Consider the following 22,500-nt stretch of genomic DNA (forward strand, 5'->3'; position numbering starts at 1 on the left):
CTCTCTCTCTCTCTCTCTCTCTCTCTCTCTCTCTCTCTCTCCCTCCCTCTCTCTCTCTCTCTATGCAACAATGGGAAGCAGACTTTGGACTGGCTCCATAAGAAACACAAGACCTGGTGTTTTGGAAGGGCTTCTAAAGGAGACGGCTAATTGGGTGTTTGGAGTTAAACATGCGGGGGGAGGCCGGAGCGGGACCACGCTCCTGAACGGCCTCTTCTCCCTCTTCCCCCCCGGTCTCATTTGTCCTGAGTGACTGGTCAGAGTAATTGGGCAAGGACAGGGCTCGCTCATGTGTGTGTGTGTGTGTGTGTGTGTGTGTGAGACAGAGAGAGAGGGAGAGAGAGCGAGAGAGGGAGAGTGGGAGAGAGAGGGAGAGAGAGAGAGAGAGACAGAGAGAGAGAGAGAGAGACAGAGAGAGAGAGAGAGGGAGAGGAGAGAGGGAGGGAGGGAGAGACAGAGAGAGAGAGAGAGGGAGAGAGAGAGAGAGAGAGACAGAGAGAGAGAGAGAGGGAGAGAGGGAGGGAGGGAGGGAGAGAGAGAGAGAGAGAGAGGGGGGGGGGGAGCAGCTGGATACACAAGAGGTGAACTGGAAGTAATGGTCCACTAAGAGGGGCTGACCCAGGCACAAGGGCGAGGGTGAGGGCCCACTACTCCCTAAGCACTAACCCCCCCCCCCCCCCCCCCCCCATCCACAGCCCACAGCATGACACGTCATGACCGCACACGCACACCGCACACGCACACCGCACACGCGCACGTGCACACACACACACACACACACACACACACACACACACACACACAAACCCTAACGGGGGATATGGGTAAAGCAGCTGGGTCACTAGGGACACATGATGTTACTCTGTGTGTTTCTAAGGACCTCTGTGTTGTTTTCCAACGTTTCACAGTTTGGTCAAGGCCACCAGCGCTTCTCCAAAAGGCGGGGGCCGAGAGGCTGTTCCGTGTGTGTGCGGCTTGCCGAAGTGCCAAACAGCATGTAGGAACCACACCCCGGGTCATTTTCACAACGCTTCAAACACCGCCTGGGCTTAGGGAAAGTACATAGTACAGCGTATAAAGGAGCTTTTTAAAGGCTTAATTATACGTGTGAGGTTTCGCCCTGATGTCAGACTGGGGGAGAGAGGCTGGTTTTATAGGGCCCAACAGAGCACCCGCACCACCCCCGCCTCGCAGGCCTCACCCCCCCCCCGTTCTCATCTCGTGGCAGAGGTTCACCACAGGACTGGGAGCAGATTCCCCCCAACCCCTCCCCCCCCCAAATCCAAACCGTCACCATTTTTCGGTGGTTGAAAACACAATCTGACGCGCGCCGCCCCCCCCGCTGTCCTCCCTGCTCCTCAACCAGACTCCAGGCCAGAAGTGGTAAGAATGAGTTTTAAAAAAAAAGTAGATATAATATATATATTCTTTTTTTTTTTTTTTTACAATAGCTACTTACAACAACAAATTGGGGACAATGGAAAAAAAAATAAAATGAAAGAAAAAAAAGCCGAACCAAAAACACTAAACCAACCACGATAGGGAAGGCAAAGAACAGACCTGGCCTCGATGAGCCTTCGGAGCCGGTTCTTCGCTTCGGAACCTCCTGAAACACTCTGTTCAGGTTCTGGCCTGGGTTCTCTGTTGGAAGACAAGCGGCGAACAGATAAGAGGGTAAGTGTCAGGGGCGCCTGGACCGGAACCTCACTACCTTCACCTTTTAAAAAATTTGTTTTTCAGATTTTATCCCTTTTTCACCCAATTTGGTAGCCAATTTAACCCAACTTAGCATCCAATTATCCCCTGCCTATTGCATAGGATCCGCCGCACGACCCCGTGGCCGGCAGTCCCAGAAGAGGCCGCCAGGCAGACTAGCTGACTGGCTCCTCGAGCCCAGCACCGTTATTCCGGCGCCCAGGGGGCGGTGTTGCGCGACGGATCCTAGTCCAGAAATACTCCTATACCGCCCTCGGAAGCGGCCGCCCAATATGCCGCTTCCCGTGTGCCTCGGCCATATCTGGATCTGGCGAGCCGGGATACGAACCCCGGCCCCGGTGGGCAGCATGCACTAGTGGCCAGTGCGTAGACCGCTACACCACCGCGGGGCCCTACCTTCACCTTTTAACCCAATGAAATCTGCTGTTTTTGTTTACAGAGAGGTGGAAGAGGAGAGAGAGAGACAGAGAGGTGGAGGAGGAGGAGGAGGTGGTCACTAGACCAGCCCTCTTATCGTTACTACAAGTCTTAAGTCAGGGGGACATCTGAGAAAAGCCTAATAGTGAGATAACATCCCTGCACTCAAACTACAGGATGAAACCCAAAAGTAACAGACTGAAACCTCGAATCCATCAAACTGACCTAAACCTAACCAGAGAGGAAAAAAAACATGAATGACAAAGAAAAGCGGTAGGTGACAAGGCGATGCTTGTGTGCACGGTACACACACTCCTCCAGAACACTTTGACAAAGAAAAGCGGTAGGTGACAAGGCGATGCTTGTGTGCACGGTACACACACTCCTCCAGAACACTTTTGACCGGTGCCTTGGTCAGCGCACTTGGCGCAACCTTCACCTCGAGAAAACCCTTGAGTCCGTTCCAACCGCCGATCAAAAAACTTGACTGAATTTCAGCGACAGACATGGATGGGGATTTAGGCTAACCAGATCATGGGGTTGTGGGTTCTAGTTATTGAAAACATAACAATTATCACAGTGGAACTGTTCCATATCTAGAGTGACTCCACCGCATACAGACGGCATGACTGTTGCTGCCGAACATGACTCTGTTAACTTGTCTCCCTCGTCGGTTAAGACAGGTCCGGGGCGGGCTGCCAGACCGAAGCCCTTGAAGCTCTTCCAAACACGCACAATAGACAAGAGTGGAGAGAGCGAGAGCGACAGTGAGCGCATTCTTCCGCTTCCTTCTGCTGCTTTAACACAGAGAGGAACTACATTCCGCCCGCAGCACCAGACTTTCAGAACACCCCCACCCGCCCCCCGCCCCCCCCCCCCCCCCCCCCCGCCCCGCGCCAAGTGGGACCGTGCCACGTGGTGACGAGAGACGAGACTGAGGACGACGCGTTGGCTGAACCTCACGTCCGTCTACCTCTCTCGCCGGGTCATCGTCTAAGATGCCGTACGCCAGCTGAGACTTTGAGGCTCAGAATGTCTCCTTCCCTTACTGAAGGACAGAGAGAGAGAGGGAGGGAGGAAAGAGAGGGAGAGTGACAGAGTGAGAGACAAAGAAAGAAAGAGAATGAGAGAGAGAGAGAGAGAAATATAGAGTCATTTAAATAGAAGCCGTGTATTCTAAATCAGCCTCGTAGTTAATGTAATTGCTTGTGAGAGTGTCTGCATTAGTCATGAGCGGTTCTGGGTGAGAAATGAGGCTTTGCAGCAGCAGCCGGGGTACACAAGCAAAGCCTTTGATGAGTTGCAGCGCATTGAGTCATTACTGTACATCTCAATCTGAGATGAGCCGGGGTCAAGATATTTCTCTGTATTTCTATGACAAAAGTAGAAATGAAGAAGATTGGGGCCTAGGGGCTCATTGCATTGGAATTCTAGAATGTACAGTATATGTTTGTTGGAGACACGTCACATAAACAGCACACACCCAGACACACAAACACACCCCCTCTTCTCCGTCCCGCGGCCTGTCTAGACTTGACTGCTGCATGTTATTGACTGCTGTTCGGATGGCGTCGATGTGCCCCCATTCAGACATCAGAGAAATCCCCCCCCCCTCCCCCCCTACAATCTGATAGGATCAGTCTGTCTCCCGCTCGCTAACTCCAACAGCAGAGCTTGCGTTCCACAGCAGCGCGCCGTTTAAGACCGGCTACGAAAAATCAATAGCGAAAGGCAGGGAGGGCCGAGGGCGCTAAGTGGCCCGGGCCCTGAGTGGAGCAGGCGAAGATGACATTTTGATAGACTGGGCTTCTCTAAACGCTCTCCCCCTCTCTCTTCCTTCTCAGGCGTCTGATTCCTGGGACGGTCGCTGCCGATGACAGGCGGGGAGCGATAACGGGAGGAAGGGAACATGTCTTAGCGGAGGTTAATCTGGACGTCTTAGCGGGCGACACGACTAGCGACAGAGAGATAAGGATCGATGTCCATTCATCAAGGTAAACAACCTGGAACACTGGGCCTATGGCCTAGGGATGGAGGGAAAATGTGGCTTGGGAAAAGGGGACAATCTGGGATTCAAACAACAACAAAGCGGGTCACCAGCTCCCCCCCCCCCCCTCCCATACACACACACACACACACACACACACACACACACACACACACACCTTGTTTTGGTAAACAGACGAGGGGTGGGGGCTGGAGAAATGCCACCACTGCCAATTTCATATTCATAGACAAACCTCTGGATGCAATGACTGACCACCCATGAGACAAAGAAATGTTTGTTTTAACCATTTTGAAGCTATACAGTGTTGGATTGCAATGACATCGTTTAGAAACAACAGAAGTACAAAACAATCTTCTAGTTCTGATGGAGTAAAACTGTTAACTGTATATTCTTCAAGACTCAATGGCTATATATCATTCATTTGAAGTACAATCATCCAATCCCTGATTAACCCTATAAAGTCTCTATGATGAGACCCTTCATGAGACTGTGTGGAATCAAGTCAATGGCTAAAGATCAGCAGGTGACCACTAAGTCTAAAGGTATCAAGGTATCATTGTATTACTAATTGTCATTATTACAGTCATCACTGCTGCTACTTACAGTACACTGTTATGCACGTCTATTGTCACCGTTTTATTATGCTATATTATATTGTATTGTTGATTTGTTGATTGTGGTTGACGGTCGCTGATCGAGGAGCAATATTCCAAAGCATTTCACTGTATCTGTTACGGCTGTATCACCCTCACTCTCCACTTTCAAATCCCACCTCAAAACCTACCTGTTCTCCCACGCATACAACCTCGCCTACCCCTAACCATCTCCCCTAACCCTGCCACCCCCCCCCCCCCCCCCCCCCACTCTGTCTTCTACGTGCTCATGTTATCTGCTGCTTGTTGTTTCCTTGTTTTCTGTTTCTCCCATATTGTCAGCGTCTTTGAGCCTCGGAAAAGCGCAATATAAATGAATGAATTATGAATTATGAATGAATTATTATTATTATTATTATAGATGTCGACCGTAGATCAAGTCACCCTTATGACTCAAGACATCGAGGATTGCTTTTCGGCAAAAAAGAAGGCCGGGGCCGTCTTTATAGACCTGACGGCTGCCTATGATACCGTATGGCATCGCGGCCTCTCCTGCAAGCTGCTCCGCCTGCTGCCGGACAGGCACATGGTCAGAATGATCATGGAGCTCATCCGTAACTGCAGCTTTACCCTCACCACCCGTCGCGGACAGCTAAGCAGGCTTCGACGCCTTAAGAACGGCGTCCCTCAGGGATCGGTCCTGGCCCCCCTCCTCTATAATATCTACACCTATGACCTGCCCAACATACTCTCGCGGAAGTACGCCTACGCAGACGACCTCGCAGTGGTGTACTCTGCTGGAAATTGGCAGTCTGTGGAGGGGATTCTGAGCCAGGACATGCAGACACTAGTGGCATACTTCCGGAAATGGAGATTGAAGCTTAGCGAGGCAAAGACGGTGTCGGCTGCCTTCCACCTTAACAACAGGGAGGCTAAACGTGAGCTTAGAGTACACCTAGATGGAACTCCCCTGCCATGTTCCGCTGAGCCAATCTATCTCGGCGTGACATTGGACAGGACGCTCACGTTTCGCCGACACCTCGAGTCACTGCGCAAGAAGTTAACAGCTCGTGTGGCGTTGATGAGGCGACTGGTTGGCTCGGGCTGGGGCGCCGGCGCAAGGACCTTGCGCACGGCAGCCCTAGCCCTCGTTTATTCAACTAGTGAATACTGCGCCCCAGTATGGTGTCGCAGTGCCCACACCCGCCTCATCGACTCGCCTATAAACGAAGCCTTGCGCATTGTGACAGGATGCCTGCATCCAACCCCCGTGGACAACCTTCCCATCCTAGCAGGCATCCAGCCCGCAGGCCTCCGCCGCATGGGAGCCACAGCACGTCTCGCCTGCCGGGCCGTGGAGCTTAATAACCATCTGCTCCATGATAGGCTCGCTATAACAGCGGAGCCCTCCCGGCGTCTCAAGTCGAGACACCCATTTGTGCCTGCCGCACAGGATCTCAGGCAGCAATGCAGAGATCTCAACATCAGTGCGGCAGGATGGGCGGATTATATGTGGCGCGCGGAGTGGGAGGCTAACACCTCCAACCACATCCCAGTCGCCGGCCCTGAGCCCCTCGGGATGGACTTGCTAAGGCTATCCTGGGTGAGGCTCAATCGTCTCCGGACCGGCGTCGGGCGTTTCCGCTCATCAATGCACAGATGGGGCTTGGCCCCAAATGCGTCGTGCGAGTGTGGCGCAGAGGACCAAACCGCAGACCATGTTATCCTGGATTGCCCGGTGTACCACCCACCCAACGGGATGCATGGTCTGTCGTTATTAGATGACGAGACGATGACGTGGCTTCTGGAGGGGTGTCCAGAAATATAGCCCGGGTGAGCCCCTCAACCAGGTCTCGGGGTGGTAAAAGGGTAGCCCCTCGGCCCCGAGCCTGGTGGAGTGGAGAGGAAAAACAACTACCCATACGCCGAAGAAGAAGAATTATAGATGTTCGTGACAAAACTATTTGATTAGATTTGACATGAGGAGCTCCCTGAGGTGTGTCGGTGGGCTGAAACCTCTCCGTCCCCTCTACCCCCCTGTAGAGTTTCTCTACTGTAAATAATAATCATTAAAACAAAACAAAAAATCCCCTAGCATTTTTGACCGCCAGAGCATTGATGACTTTTTCTTGCGATGACTGATGGAGAGATGGTTCACATTTAGACAAATGTATTTGTTGCTTTGGATAAAGGCGTCTGCTAAATAACCCTAACCCAAAAATGTAAATGTAAAAATGTTAAGCCTCAGAAGAGACAGCTACAGTTCCTTGTTATTGTAGAAGAAGAAAACCACTGGAGCTACAGGAAGACAGAATGCCTACAGTATGGTTGGTCCACGGACCGCAGACGCAGGCCGATCCGGTGGGTGAGAACATCCAGTTCCTAAAGCCTTGCAGATGGAATTGGTGGTGTGTTTAAACACATGAAAAAAAGAGAAAACCTCCCAGATGTGTGTTCACACTTGTGCTCACTGCTCAACCACGTTTGTGCGTGAGAGTAGTGACCTAAGTTTCCAGCTTCAACTTTTTGTGCACGTGTGTTGAGCATTGAGACTAAAACACAGCAAATTCCTCCCTCTCAAGTCTTACCTTTCTGTCTTCCCTGGATGCTGTGTGTGTGTGTGTGTGTGTGTGTGTGTACTCGACTGTATATCAGTGTGTATGTGTGTGTGTGTGTGTGTGTGCGTCGTAATCTCACCTCTCTGTCGCCCCTGGATGCTGCGCAGAGCCAGGATGTTCTGCTCGTCGGACAGGAACTGCCTCATCTTGTGGAACGGCTCCTTCCCCCGGATGGTCAGCTTGCTCCAGGGTTTGGGCCGGGCCAGGATTTCGCTGACCGAGCCCTGGGACAGGCCCAGCACGTAGTGGCCGAAGATCCTCTGGCCGATGTTGTGCTTGATCAGCTGCTCCTTGACCTGCCGCGCGATCTCCGAGGTGTCCATGTCCTCGCCCTCCGAGGCGCTCCCGGCCCCCTCCGACTGGCTGGGCGAGGGGGCCAGGCCGTTGACGTCCGGGCTGCCCCCCGCCGACGGGTGCTGCCCGCTCTGGGACTGCAGGGATGGGTGGCCGGGCAGGGGGCTGGCCGACAGGGAGTTGGGCGCTGGGTAGTGGGCGGGGGAGAAAAGGAGGGCCTGCCCCGAGGCGGACACCGAGTCCTGCAGGGCTTTGGAGTAGAAGGTCTGCATGAGCTGCCGCTGCAGCAGGGAGTTGAGGGCCACCTTGCCCGCCAGGGGGAAAGCGGTGCCTGCCGAGGCCAGCGAGGAGTGGCTGAAGAAGTCCTGGCCCACACCACCACCGCCGCCCAGGCCGCCGCCACAGCCGCCCGTGGGGGAGAAGTGGTGGGTGCCGTTGGCGGCTGCGGCATTGGGGAGGAGGGCGTCGGAGGCGGCGCTACCTCCAGTGCGCAGGAGGAGCTGGGAGGAGGGGGGGGGCGGGGAGCCCTGCAGGTTGGCGCCCGCCATGGGCGTGGCGGAGAGACGCTGTTGACCCTCCGAGGACTCTTTGACCTTTCGCCCCGGCACACCTGCGAGAGAGAGAGAGAGAGAGGGGACGACGGCGGCACGTTGAAAATACATCGCTGAGACGTCAAGAGCGTCAGATCAAAACACCAAACGAGGGCAAGGTCAGACAAAACAACAACAAGACGCCGGTTAGAGTAAGAAAACAATAAACATTTGAACGCTCAAGACGGTACCGAAACGTACCACCTGTCATAATGAACTTCAGGTCAACAGTGTGCTTCTAGGCACTCCTGGAGGACTAAAATCATCTACTATGGAGGATGGAACTATGTATGGAATCATCTAGTCTCTCTTCCCTGGGATCAATCCATCAGGGGCCTTCAAGAACAGGAGGAGTGTTGGATCAAGTGTTGGTGGTGAGTGGTTGGCTGGTTCAGTGAGACAATTTTCTTCTTTAATCCACAGCCAACTCTCTCCATCAAAGACAGCAGTGAGCAGTAGGGTTGTATAATGTTAGTGTAACGTTATATCTGGCTACAGTGCAACACTGAGCCATGTTGAAGGCAGGCGTCTGGCAGGCATGTGACAGGATATGGACACAAGATCCAGGAGTTCAGCAGCAGGGACAGATAATGGCTTCCATGGACTCATAGAAAGAGTTTACTTTTTTTCCCTGTGAGATTCAATTAATGTTTAAAGCACAGTTGCCTGTCTTTAGGGAGTAGATATATAGGCTCTGTGTCTATGGACATTTTTTTGTGCCAAAACTCATGTAAATAACAACCGCAATGAATCTTCAATGGAAACGGTTGAAAGCTGATCAGTCGGAGGTTATTTGTGCATACTGTGTTTTTGATATTTAACTAGGTCATTTGCCAGAGATGTGTTGTTTCAAGACTCAATGTGGTCTCTTGGTATTCGATTGCATGGTGATTTTCTTATAGATGTTCGATGGTTCGACCGTTTGTTAATAGATGTGTTCAGCATTCAAGATTCATTGCGGTCCTTTTATAGATCGACACGACCGTTTGTTATCATCTGGGTGAAACATTCAAGATCCACTGTGGTTGTTTTTGGATATGAATTGCAGCACGAATAACGTTCCATACGTACAAAAGAAGCCATCCTAAAAACTCAAGAGATTCAAAATAAAGTTCTAATTGTAAAACAGATTACACCCTTGTGGCATTTATTAACATACAAAAAGTGAACCATCTAATGAGGATGAAGTAAGTAGGATGGCAGTCAGACCCAAACAGAGCCTTGGGTTGAACATTAACATGATATATTTAGACCGAAAAAATGGGGTCCCGTTACGAATACAAATAAAAGGCCTGGTTTTGGCGGGTGGGTAAGGCATGGGTAGACCCGCAGCCAATTGGGTTGACATTTCCTGAGCGGCCAAGTGCACTGAGTGGTAAAGGGCACACTGGGGGGTTGTGGGAAGGGGGGGGGGACTGGGCTTCATTAACATACTGGATCACTCTGTCTCCTCCAGCCTCTGAACTCCTATGTGCCCCCCCCACAACCCCCACCCCCGATCCTCCTCGCATTGTGTGTGTGTGTGTGTGTGTGTGTGTGTGTGCCGGGCGCACGCCTCTGTAATCCGTACTGTGTGGGTGCAGAGGCGATGCTAGCAAACAGCCCAGGGTTAGGCAACAACAACCTGACCTTAACCAGCAAAGATGAGATGTAGCCTCCAGACACCGCGAGTCGTCGCTACCTGTTTGTGTATATCATAGACTAGCCTCCCCCCCTACAGCCGGCGGTGTGGTTAGGTAACGCTTTGGAGAGGTCATACTCTGGTAGTTTTGGGGGGGGGGGGTAAAATCAACTTTTTGGGAGTTAAGTGAAGAGGCATTGTGAAGTTGACTTCTCTTGGCAGTGGAAAACACTTCTCCCGAGCGGTTGAACATGAAGAGGTGTGACGCTACAGTACCGCAGACAGGTTGAGGGGAGGATACACTAAAGGAGTCGAGGCGTTCAGATAAATGGAGATAAAACAAGGAACCTCCAGCCTCAGATCCTGGTGGAATGGGCTGGGTGGGAACATTACCTCCTAACTCCCCCTCTGTAAAAAGACGGATCCTCGAGATGGGATAAAATGGGAGTCCAGGCGTGGAGGGAAAGCGGTACTTCAGTCTTAATCGTGCAAGTCGACTGTCTGTATCGAAACGTATATTTCCACTCCATTAAACCATGTATGGCGAGGCAGACCTCTCCTCTTCTCTGTGTCTTTTTTTGGGGTCAAAATGTGGGGGCGGTGCCAATGGAAACAGTTGATATGTTGGTTCTTTTAAAGTGTGCCTATATTTGTTTTAAAAGCTCCTCTTGAGAGATAACGGTCTTTCCTTTTAGGCTAACAGCTCTTCTTCTGTTGGTGGAGATAGCTGGCGTCGTTTCCTGTCTGCCTACTGGACTTCCTGTCTCTAACCCCTGAAGCCAACTGACAGAACAAAGGGACTAACGTGTTGTTTTAAGTCTAAATCACCCTGGCACACACACACAGCCTAAACTCTGATAAAGGCAAAAGTAAAAAAAAAAAAAAAAGCCTTTTGACTTTGTTTCTACCATTTAACAGGGGTAGCATCTGTTTGAAAAATGTGTCTGCTTTTCAAGAGCACCCCAACCCACAGAGGAGAGCACTCCCTCTGTGAGGGATATCATATCCTGGTGCTTGATGATTCTAGACACGGAAACTCGACACATTGAAAAGTGCTCAGGAATGCGTGTGATTGTTTGTGTTGTTGTATGTGTGTGGGTGGATGTGGAAGGCAGCTGAATATGGGGTATGCGGATTGGCACGTCGTGACAAGAGAGGGTGAAATGGGCTTGGAGATCGATGACGGGATCCCTAGGGCTATATGCATCAATGGGTTTGGCTCAGTCAGTTAAAAGATCAGAGATCAGCTGCCTTTTTGGACAAACTAAACACTTGTCAGTCCTGTTCCAGGTCTGTTCTGTTCCAGCCTGTGGATCAGACCTTGACAGACGGAACAAAAAAAACAAAATAAACACTTGCGGTTGGCTTTGAGGGTGTGTCTCCCAGGATCTGCCAACATCTCATTGGCCCGGCCTGTTACTCTGATAAGGAGATCGAAAGTAAAGACTCTCTCTGACTAATGTGATAACCTGGTCAACTTTGGCACGCGCTGATATGACTGTTCTCTGTGTGCACACAGGCAGGCACTAACATGTGTTAGCCTAAGAGATGGGAGATGAGCTGCATTGTGTGTGTGTGTGTGTGTGTGTGTGTCTGGGAGACTCACCGCTCAGTTCACTGTTGGGCAGGCGTAGAGAGGAGCTCTCAGATTGCAGGCCTCGACTCTTCTCCAACAACAACAACTCCAGAGGCTTAGAGTCCTTAGAAAGAGAGAGAGAGAGAGAGAGAGAGAGAGAGAGAGAGAGAGAGGGAGGGAGGGAGGGGGAGGGAGGGAGGGAGGGGGAGGGAGGGAGGGAGGGAGAGAGAAAGAGAGAGAAAGAGAGAGAGAGAGAGAGAGAGAGAGAGAGAGAGAGAGAGAGAGAGAGAGAGAGAGAGAGAGAGAGAGAGAGAGAGAGAGAGAGAAAGAGAGAGAGAGAGCATGCGCGCATGTAAAACCATGTAAAACCAACTACGGGAAAAACAATTTCTGTTGTGATCATTTAGAATGATCCAAATCCAAGTCATGTTTCTGTTGTCTGTTCTTACCTGAGCTGAGGAGCAGTTTGATGAGCCAAACTCCATGGACTTGAAGATACTGGGGACAAAACCAGGGGAAATGGACCGCTTGATTACTGACTTGAAAAGGGGGAGATCATAAATTTACACCAGACCACAACCCTAACCCTAGCACTGTCCCCTCTAAATGAGGGCAAGACAGAGGCAAAGCAACATGTCCCAGAGAAGACAAGCTCAATGCAAGTCCTTCAAGTCCCGTCCGACCATCGAAATCTGATAATGCAATGAAGTCCTTAAACCCATTCACAGTCATTAAAATAGGTTATTCAATAACGCGTTTGGTGTCAATTGGATTGCCGGTGATATTGGAAAAAGTGTCTCTGAAAAAGGTTTTCATGCAAATACAGACACACTTTAACACTATTAGGAGTGTTTGAAGCCATTAGCAGTGGAATGCTTTGCTTGGGGACAACAGGCTATCAATACAATTATCCCGTCAACAGTTTTTTCAGCAGCTGAGCGACATCAGAGTGACTCGGAGACTTGTCACAAACAGGGTCATTCACTGGCACTCACTCTAGAACGTCATGCCTAAAATCCAGTTACCACATTCATTTCCAGACGGACCCTGCCTTCGGGGAGCGGAGAAGATGGTCAAAGCACTTGGCAAGAGACTCGGTCTGTTAACGTGGACAGTGCCTTCCAATTATGCTCATCATCGGGCCGATCCTAACTCAGTTAGCCCTCTGATTACAGGCTTAGACGGAGATAAGTCGCGTCTCGTCACCAGACAACTGAAGCTACTGTGTGTTTGAGGTCTTTTTATAGGGCTCGAATCCGAAGCGCGAGAGCCTGTCTGAGGTAGCCTACCAACCACAAGAACACCGCCTACAGCACAACACTTCCAACGCTTCAAATCCATCCCGATTCAGACGGGACAGAAAATAAAACGGCGGTCACATTTTCCGGGTGTCAATTCCCTCTCTTTTCCCCCCTTCACAATTCACTGACTTGAACGCACCACATTGGACGAACGCAACTGTGTGCCGTTGAAAGAATGTGTTAAAAAAAGCAGTTCACTCCATAGAAAGAAATCCATAAAATTCAACTTACATTAAAGAAACAGCGTCTGGTTCATTCCCCGCGTTTTTTAATGGAGGTCTAGCGCTAACCCTGTTAGCATCCCATCACCAGATCTGAACATGTCCCCAATCAGATAGTCAAGAAATAAAAGGCCAGGGTCCCGGGCAAAGACCCGCCACACACCGTCCAATCAAAACACACCGCTTCTGATATGCAAGGGAGCAGTGCTTAGCCAATGAGACCGGGGATACATCTAAAGGTTAATGATGGTCCTGAGGGAGGGTTGGCAGGGTGTCCGAATAAGCATTAGACTAGAACGTGTACGGACCAGACCGAGAGGCTTGCTTCTCTAGCGGTCGTGTCTTCTGACTCGTGCTCGGTTGGCATCCGAAACCTCTGAAGCTCGGAGGCAGGAATGCATTTGTCGCGGTTCGTTTGTATGGTTTATTGAACTGACGCCTGAGGTTGAGGGTGACTGGGGGGGGGGGGGGGGGGTTCAATTACCTGAGCTCCTTCTTCACATCCTGGTAGTCTGCCTGCTCCTGCAGCTTCTCCTCCATTTGCTGTGTGAGAGAGAGAGAAACAGAAGAGAGAGAGTGAGAAACAGGAGAGAGAGAGAGAGAGAAACAGGAGAGAGAGAGAGAGAGAAACAGAAGAGAGAGAGAGAGAAACAGGAGAGAGAGTGAGAAACAGGAGAGAGAGAGAGAAACAGGAGAGAGAGAGAGAGAAACAGAAGAGAGAGAGAGAGAAACAGAAGAGAGAGAGAGAGAGAAACAGGAGAGAGAGAGAGAAACAGGAGAGAGAGAAACAGGAGAGAGAGAGAGAAACAGGAGAGAGAGAGAGAAACAAGAGAGAGAGAGAGAGAGAGAGAGAGAGAGAGAGGCACACTTCGTTACCCTCGCTAAGCAAGTGGCCACTTGGGAGTGCACACTTGGGATGGGCCCTAAGTGAAGTGTAATGTAAGGGTATAATAGAGTGGGCTCAGCGTACTGGGGAAGACATCCACGTATACAGTCTGCACGCCCCGTGGAACCCTGGGAAGTTGGGAAGTATTCACCAGGGTAAATTAGAAAGCAGCATCCACTTGAGAGGCAGCACGTGACTGTGCATACTAAGACACGGTGGCTCCCACAGCCACATCAAGGAGAAAAAAAGAAGAAAAAAAGGGTCCATCGCATTGGGAAGTACTCACTTAATAATAATCATATTTTATTTTAAAGCGCCTTGATACTGAACAGTTTTTTTTTTTTAAAGACACACAAGATAAAATCGTATAAAAAAATAAATGAAATAAAATAAAATATATATACATTTTTAAAGTGTGTGTTAAAAAATGTAAAGCGTGTTCTCCTTGGCTGAGAGCCATCGCATTAGCACTGTTCATTCTACACGGCTCAGTGCATTCCACCAGGGTACAAAAAGAATGTGTCTCCTCCATTTCATTCATTCCCAAAAAAATAAAAAAAAATAAAAAAAATTATGTCTACGATGTCGCTACACTTGTCCAGACAGAACTTCAAATGGAGGAGCTCCAGCGGTCTGGGTGCGTAAAGCTCACTGGTTGTGACACCTCTGCTCAGTCTCCCTGCATACAAAGAGGTGTCAGTCAAGGACCACCCCAGGCCAGGGTACTGGACCACCCTGGTGTTGGTGTTGAGGGAGGCGACTGATGTTGGTGTTGAGGTAGGGGAAGGGACTGGTGTTGGTGTTGAGGTAGGGGAAGGGACTGGTGTTGGTGTTGAGATAGGGGAGGGGACTGGTGTTGGTGTTGAGGTAGGGGAGGGGACTGGTGTTGGTGTTGAGGTAGGGGAGGGGACTGGTGTTGATGTTGAGGTAGGGGAGGGGACTGGTGTTGGTGTTGAGGTAGGGGAGGGGACTGGTGTTGATGTTGAGGTAGGGGAGGGGACTGGTGTTGGTGTTGAGGGAGGGGAAGGGACTGGTGTTGGTGTTGAGGTAGGGGAGGGGACTGGTGTTGGTGTTGAGGGAGGGGAAGGGACTGGTGTTGGTGTTGAGGTAGGGGAGGGGACTGGTGTTGGTGTTGAGGTAGGGGAGGGGACTGGTGTTGATGTTGAGGTAGGGGACTGATGTTGGTGTTGAGGTAGGGGAAGGGACTGATGTTGGTGTTGAGGTAGGGGAAGGGACTGGTGTTGGTGTTGAGGTAGGGGAAGGGACTGGTGTTGGTGTTGAGGTAGGGGAAGGGACTGGTGTTGGTGTTGAGGTAGGGGAAGGGACTGGTGTTGGTGTTGAGGTAGGGGAGGGGACTGGTGTTGGTGTTGAGGGAGGGGAAGGGACTGGTGTTGGTGTTGAGGTAGGGGAGGGGACTGGTGTTGGTGTTGAGGTAGGGGAGGGGACTGGTGTTGGTGTTGAGGTAGGGGAGGGGACTGGTGTTGGTGTTGAGATAGGGGAAGGGATGGGTGTTGGTGTTGAGATAGGGGAAGGGACTGGTGTTGATGTTGAGGGAGGGGAGGGGATGGGTGTTGAGGGAGGCAAGGGGACTGACGTCGGGTGTTGAGGGAGTGGAGGAGGGGGGGGCTGACCTTCAGCGTGGACTCCTTGGCGGAGAGCTGCGTCTCCAGCAGGGTGACCTGGGAGGCGGTGGTCTGGCGCAGGGCGGCCAGGCTGGCCTGCAGGCTCTGCACGTCCTCGGCCAGCTGCGCCACCTCCCGCTCCTTGGAGCTCAGCTCCACCTCCAGGCTGGAGCGCGACAGCACCTCCAGGGCCTGCTCCTGTTGGGCGGACACACACACACACACACACACACGCAAGCACACGCACACATAAACATGTGAACACGTGGGTAAAGAAAGAAAAAACGCACAAGAACGCACGCAAGAACACACATGTGAATATACGCACAGACGCATGTGCGTGCGGGCACACAGGCGTTATCTGCACGCACAGACACAGTGAGAAAAACACATGCAGGTACTGTAGCATGTCACTAGAAGGCCTGTTGGCACCTCCCAGTGTCCCCCAGTGTCTCCCAGTGACATGTCAATCCACTGTTTCGGGGATATTTCATGTGGATAAGAGAGTGGGGAGAGTCGGACAGCGACAGGAAGGAGCGTACCATGTCCGGAGCCTTCTGGATCTGTGTGGCCAGATGGAGGGACTTGTTCGCCGACGTCAGCTGTTCTCGAAGAGCCTCGGCCTCCCTCTCAGCCACATCTGCCCTCTGGAAACCATCGAGAGAGAGAGAGAGAGAGAGAGAGAGAGAGAGAGAGAGAGAGAGATTCAGTCTCACTATCCCAGACTTCACTGTCATAAACTGTACATACACAATACATTTAGAACCCGAAATCACCATAGGACTCCGTACAACACACTCGAGAACCCATTTCACAAAAAATATGTGAGTAGTTCAGGTGTCAAAAGTATGTGACAGTTTAGGTCAGTCTCACACAGTCACACACGGATGCGCACGCACGCACGCACAACGTGCACCTCAGGTTTCTCATAGAATTCAGTCCAGACTTGAGTTATGTACATCTGAACAACATGAGAACATAAGTGGGAGAAGCAGCCAGCCCAGCCCAGCCTCTCATTACATGTGGAAGGTGCTTCAACATTCAACCTTAAGATGGATCAGGAGCTAAAGCCTTCATCTTTATGGAATTATGGAGATGTAACATTTTTCAGACGGGCTAAGTTATTCCAAAAGTCGGGGGTAATGAGGATGGGACTTAATATAATGACAAATAATTGTTTGGGGTGATTATATTAGCATTCTAACAAGCCAGCTCCCTTTTTTAATTGGTTAGTAGAAAAACAAGGTGATGACTTGTTAATGAGTGTTGAGAAAAGCACTGAAAGTGAAACCGAAATGATTTTTTCAAAAGTTTAAAGTGATATTTTAGTCATACGGTAATATCCATATGTCCAGGAAATATCAATATGTAGGGAAATGTTTACATATTGTGAAACAATATACTAATACATTACATAAATATAGGCCTATATTATTTTAGAAGCAAAGAGATCGTCAGGGCTCACCAGACCTGGGTCAAATACAAATGTCAAATACAAATGTCAAATTGAACTGCACTGGGCTATGTATCATGTTTGTGTGTATGTATGCGTCTGGTATTTGGGGGATATATTTAAGTTTGTCCTTTGTTGGTCCTGTGATATATTGTGGAAAATAAATAAAATAATCTTGATAAAAAAGAAAAGAAAAACTGCACTGGGTGTAGTTTGCCTAGTAAATGGACACATACATAAATACTGTCGCAAAAGTAACAATGTGTCAAATACGTTAAAGAAGGCCTGAGTGACAGTATGATTAGCATGTCTCTACAGAGCCAGAGAACAGCAGTTTCAGACCAGCAGGAACGTACACTTTTCAAAGATATGAATTAAATAGTGTTTCATTTTGTGTAGCAAAATATAACCTGTGAAACAGCTAATAAAACAAAGCAAGGGTTTACTTCTTGATTGTACCAGACACCTAGCCTAAGCTAGCTAACATTAGCTAGTGTGAGAGAAAACTATTATATGTAATAAGACATTTTTAAACATTTAAGATTCAAACTTTGGATATCTAGGGCAAAGCTATAGAAACTGATTTCCTGTTGTAACCACACAATGAAACCAGTTTCTCTACTTGAAGCTTGACATTGGCTAGACAACAGACACATTTAAATGATTACAAAGACCTGATTGCTCTCTTTTCTACCGAGATGGACTAAGCCATCTAGAGCAGTTTTGGACTTTTGTGTTTCCCCAGACCCAGTACTCTAGGACCAGACTAAACCAGTTTGTGGCTATTGTGTTCCTTTTTCACCTTTGTGTCTCTAGGAGAAAGTGGGGGCCGATTCCCCCTTAACCTTCATCCCCCATCATCTTCCTCAAATGTACAGATCCACACCCATTGCTCATGATTGGTCTAGACCTCACCCGAGGGCGGACTTCTTACCTGAGGGTACCTGAGTGCATAAATACTGAGATGTAATGAATGATCTTGACTTTACGAGGAACTTTGAATCTTCAGATGCGTCTGACGAACCTGTAAACTTCCTCCTTCTGCAGAAGAATATTAAATATATTTTCTTATACATCTTGAAACGAAACAGGCTGCCTTTATTGATAATTTGCTCTAACACTAGACAAGCACTATAAGCTAGCTAACATTAGCTAGACAAGCACTATAAGCTAGCTAACTTAGCTATTTTAACCAAGCTAATTTACTGCAAAGAAATGTAGTCAACTTAAGTAATATGGTTAAAAACAAATTAAATCCAGTTATTATTAGTTTTTGGAGTGTTCTCTGTCTATTCTCTCTTCTAGAGGTTAAAGAGATAGTCACCATTGTCATGTTTCACAATATCACATCACAATGACCAGTTTTGACAGCATATTTATGTTCAGCCAATGCTCCTGTAGACGTCGTTTAGTCCATCCCACATAAAAAGTGTCAATACAAAGAACAAGAAAGTAGGTACATAACATAGTCTTAGAGTTAATAAAATGCCTAGTGGTAAATGACTTGTGTTACTGGGTGGGTTAAACCTTTTGATTGGACTACAATGTCACATGACAGTTTCTTTTCTATAGATTGATCTTGTTTATATATTGTGTGACTGTGACATGACATGTATGGCTCTGCAGAGACATCATATTGGACATTATTGACATGAGGCCCGATCAACGAATCAAAGAATAGGAATAGTTTGTAGGTGTTGTTCGGCGTGTTCTTGTAATCCCGCATGGCGGGGCCGTACACACCTATAGACACAACGTTCATTCAATGCTCTGCTACAACTTGACTGAGTGAAGCAGCAATTTGCACAGCCATTACCAGTGGAGTGACTGAAGTGTTTCCTGTAATGGGCTGACACTAGTGACACTACCCCCCCCCTCAAAATCCTCAACCTCCTGTCTCTCTGCAAGCAGATCTGAGGAGAGAGAGTGTGTGTGTGTGTGTGTGTGTGTGTGTGTGTGTGTGTGTGTGTGTGTGTGTGTGCTGAGAAGGATGAGAGCAGTGATTACAGGAACAAAGTGACAGCGACACACTCTCTCTCACACACACACACCCACACACACACAGACACATACGCACGCGCGCACACACACAGTTGATCCGTAGATGGGATGAGGAGGAGGAAGAGGAGGGGAATGTGACGGGTGATAAGGGGAGCCACCCCAGAGTGTCACAGCTGACTGTACTCTACTGTCTGTCACCCTGTGTGACACTGTACTGGAGCTAACTGTGTGTGTGTGTGTGTCATCCAGTGTGACACTCTACTGTAGCTGTGTCCCTGTGTGACACTGTACTGTACTGTAGCTAACTGTGTGTGTGTGTGTGTGTGTGTGTGTGTGTGTGTGTGTCATCCAGTGTGACACTCTACTGTAGCGGTGTGTCTGTCTCCCTCTACCAGTCTGTCTGTCTGTCTGTCACCCTCTACCAGTCTGTCTGTCTGTGTATGTCAGAGACACAGTCTGTGTGTGTGTGTGTGTGTGTGTGTGTGTGTGTGTCAGAGACACAGTCTGTGTGTGTGTGTGTGTGTGTCAGAGACACAGTCTGTGTGTGTGTGTGTGTGTCAGAGACACAGTCTGTGTGTGTGTGTGTGTGTGTGTGTGTGTCAGAGACACAGTCTGTCAGCCGAGGCTGCTGGAGGTGGACATCAAAGGACAGGCTCACGGTCAGGGAACAGAAACACCATCACCCCCACCTCCCTCTCTAACACCATCACGCCCACCTCCCTCTCTAGCACCATGACCACCCCCACCTCCCTCTCTGACACCATGACCCCCACCTCCCTCTCTGACACCATCACCCCCACCTCCCTCTCTAACACCATCACCCCTACCTCCCTCTCTAGCACCATGACCACCCCCACCTCCCTCTCTGACACCATCACCCCCACCTCCCTCTCTAACACCATCACGCCCACCTCCCTCTCTAGCACCATGACCACCCCCACCTCCCTCTCTGACACCATGACCACCACCTCCCTCTCTGACACCATGACCAGCACCTCCCTCTCTAACACCATCACCCCTACCTCCCTCTCTGACACCATCACCACCACCTCCCTCTCTGACACCATGACCCCCACCTCCCTCTCTGACACCATGACCACCCCCACCTCCCTCTCTAGCACCATCACCATCACCCCCACCTCCCTCTCTGACACCATGACCACCACCACCCTCTCTGACACCATGACCACCACCTCCCTCTCTAACACCATCACCCCCACCTCCCTCTCTAACACCATCACCCCCACCTCCCTCTCTGACACCATGACCACCCCCACCTCCCTCTCTAACACCATCACCCCCACCTCCCTCTCTAACACCATGACCCCCACCTCCCTCTCTAACACCATCACCACCACCTCCCTCTCTAACACCATGACCCCCACCTCCCTCTCTAACACCATGACCCCCACCTCCCTCTCTAACACCATGACCCCCACCTCCCTCTCTAACACCATCACCCCCACCTCCCTCTCTAACACCATCACCCCCACCTCCCTCTCTGACACCATGACCACCCCCACCTCCCTCTCTAACACCATCACCCCCACCTCCCTCTCTAACACCATGACCCCCACCTCCCTCTCTAACACCATCACCACCACCTCCCTCTCTAACACCATGACCCCCACCTCCCTCTCTAACACCATGACCCCCACCTCCCTCTCTAACACCATGACCCCCACCTCCCTCTCTAACACCATCACCCCCACCTCCCTCTCTAACACCATCACCCCCACCTCCCTCTCTGACACCATCACCACCACCTCCCTCTCTGACACCATCACCCCCACCTCCCTCTCTGACACCATCACCACCACCAGTCCTCTCTGAACTCGCCACCAAACGGCAAACATCAATAAAAAAAACAGGCTGATTTCTAAACACACTACGGACTCGACACCCCAACACCCGACGAATAGGAAGTTCTATAAATACGATGATGAAATAACATTGCAGAGTCTAACCCGCCCCCCTCCTCCTCCCACCCCGAAGAAAAAACTAAAAAACTAAAAGAAAACACATTTTTTTCAACTAAAAAAACTCAACATAAGCCCCCCAAAAAACTCCACAGAGAGTAATTACTGGGCGGCTGCTCATTATCGCGGGCCCGGGAAGTTCTCTGCAGATATCAAAGGGTCGTCTCAGAGTAAATATTGCCTAATCACCGCTGTGATTCTGGAGCTAAGGAGAATACGTTAACGGGGCCGCCGCGGCTGGAGACACAAGCAGCAGCAGCCAGCAGCAGACGGATTAGCCCCAGACGACAGAGTGTCTTACTAACACTCTCACGGCTCTCTTCTGATAGGCTCTCTCTCCGTGCTGGACTCTGACTCGGGGGGTCCAAGAGGTCATCTGACGATGACGATGATGATGATGAGGATGATGAGGATGGGTTTTGGTCAATTTCACGGCACGTTCATGTGGCCTTGGTTTCACCGGGTGCAGTGAAGCACGTTGAGAACACAGTGCCCCCCTTTTAGTCTTGACTTGAACATATGTGCTGAGGTTGCATCCCTAATGTAAACTGGCAGTGCATTCCACAATCTGGGTGCATAAAATGAGAATGCAGCCTCACCAAATCTCTTCTTTTGTACATGTGGTACACAGAGAAAGCCAGCGTCAAAAGACCTGAGAGCTCTATTGGGCTGATATGCTAGCAGATACATGCAGCATACATGTATGTGTATGTAAGTAAGTATGTCTGTATGTACATTTATGTGTGTATGTATGTAAGTAAGTACGTATGTCTGTATGTACATAAGTATGTGTGTATGTATGTAAGTAAGTAAGTATGTCTGTATGTACATAAGTATGTATGTATGTATGTATGTATGTATGTATGTATGTATGTATGTACATAAGTATGTGTGTATGTATGCACGTCCCAATGTCAGGAAACATTCTATATGTAAGTAGTGATGTTAAAATGGAGGTCTCACCTGATTGGCTGTGTCCAGGTCTGACATCACCACCTCCATCTCACCGGCCCTGGAGAAGAAAACAATGATCAACAATGACATCAGCGACAGGTCTCGCACGCGCACACGCACGCACACACACGCACACGCGCACACGCAAACGCACACACACACAGGCTGAATCCCAAAGCATAATGTGTTAACTCACTAACTGCCAAAGAACTTCCGGGAACACTCACCACCTAGGCTGCCAAGTGGTATGCAGTATTTACCTAGCAACAGTACTTTCATTGGCTACAAAATCATAATAATGTATGTATGCATTTTTGGCGCTCTCACAGTTCCCCTCTAATCCAGCCGTCTCCCTGGCCCCAGCACCCTGCCCCCTCTGTGTCTCTCTCTCTCTCCCCCCCCCTCCACCCCAGCCGTAAAACAGAGGGATTACACTAATATAGTCTTTAGGCTCCCCTTAATACACGCTAATCTGATATCATATTTTTCCATTCTGTTTAGCCGGCCGGGCTTCAAGCCCCACAAATGGCCGGGGCTTAGGTGTGTATCCACATCCCCGCCGCTTAACCCCGGAGGGAGAGAGGTGCTGCGTGCTACGCTGTTAGCGTGATCCTCCCGCTCCCGCTCGCGCTCACGCACTCGGTCAGTGA

At 49.9% G+C, this 22,500-nt stretch overlaps 1 protein-coding gene across 1 annotated transcript in view; it reads right to left on the reverse strand.

Moving 5' to 3' along the window:
- cux1a (cut-like homeobox 1a) overlaps nucleotides 1-22,500 on the reverse strand; it is a gene marked incomplete at its 3' end in the record, with an annotated part of 154,636 nt that overhangs the window by 25,603 nt on the left and 106,533 nt on the right. Inside the window, exons 10-17 of the mRNA XM_080529291.1 lie at nucleotides 21,860-21,908; nucleotides 16,006-16,110; nucleotides 15,473-15,661; nucleotides 13,440-13,498; nucleotides 11,883-11,931; nucleotides 11,464-11,557; nucleotides 7,432-8,256; nucleotides 1,561-1,641 (exon numbers count right to left, since the gene is read on the reverse strand). Coding sequence (XP_080385417.1) covers nucleotides 1,561-1,641; nucleotides 7,432-8,256; nucleotides 11,464-11,557; nucleotides 11,883-11,931; nucleotides 13,440-13,498; nucleotides 15,473-15,661; nucleotides 16,006-16,110; nucleotides 21,860-21,908 — 1,451 coding nt within the window. The remainder of the gene's footprint in view (nucleotides 1-1,560; nucleotides 1,642-7,431; nucleotides 8,257-11,463; nucleotides 11,558-11,882; nucleotides 11,932-13,439; nucleotides 13,499-15,472; nucleotides 15,662-16,005; nucleotides 16,111-21,859; nucleotides 21,909-22,500) is intronic.

This window comes from Nansenia antarctica (assembly GCF_963989245.1).
Source record: "Nansenia antarctica genome assembly, chromosome: 4".
Taxonomy (NCBI): Eukaryota; Metazoa; Chordata; class Actinopteri; order Argentiniformes; family Microstomatidae; genus Nansenia; species Nansenia antarctica.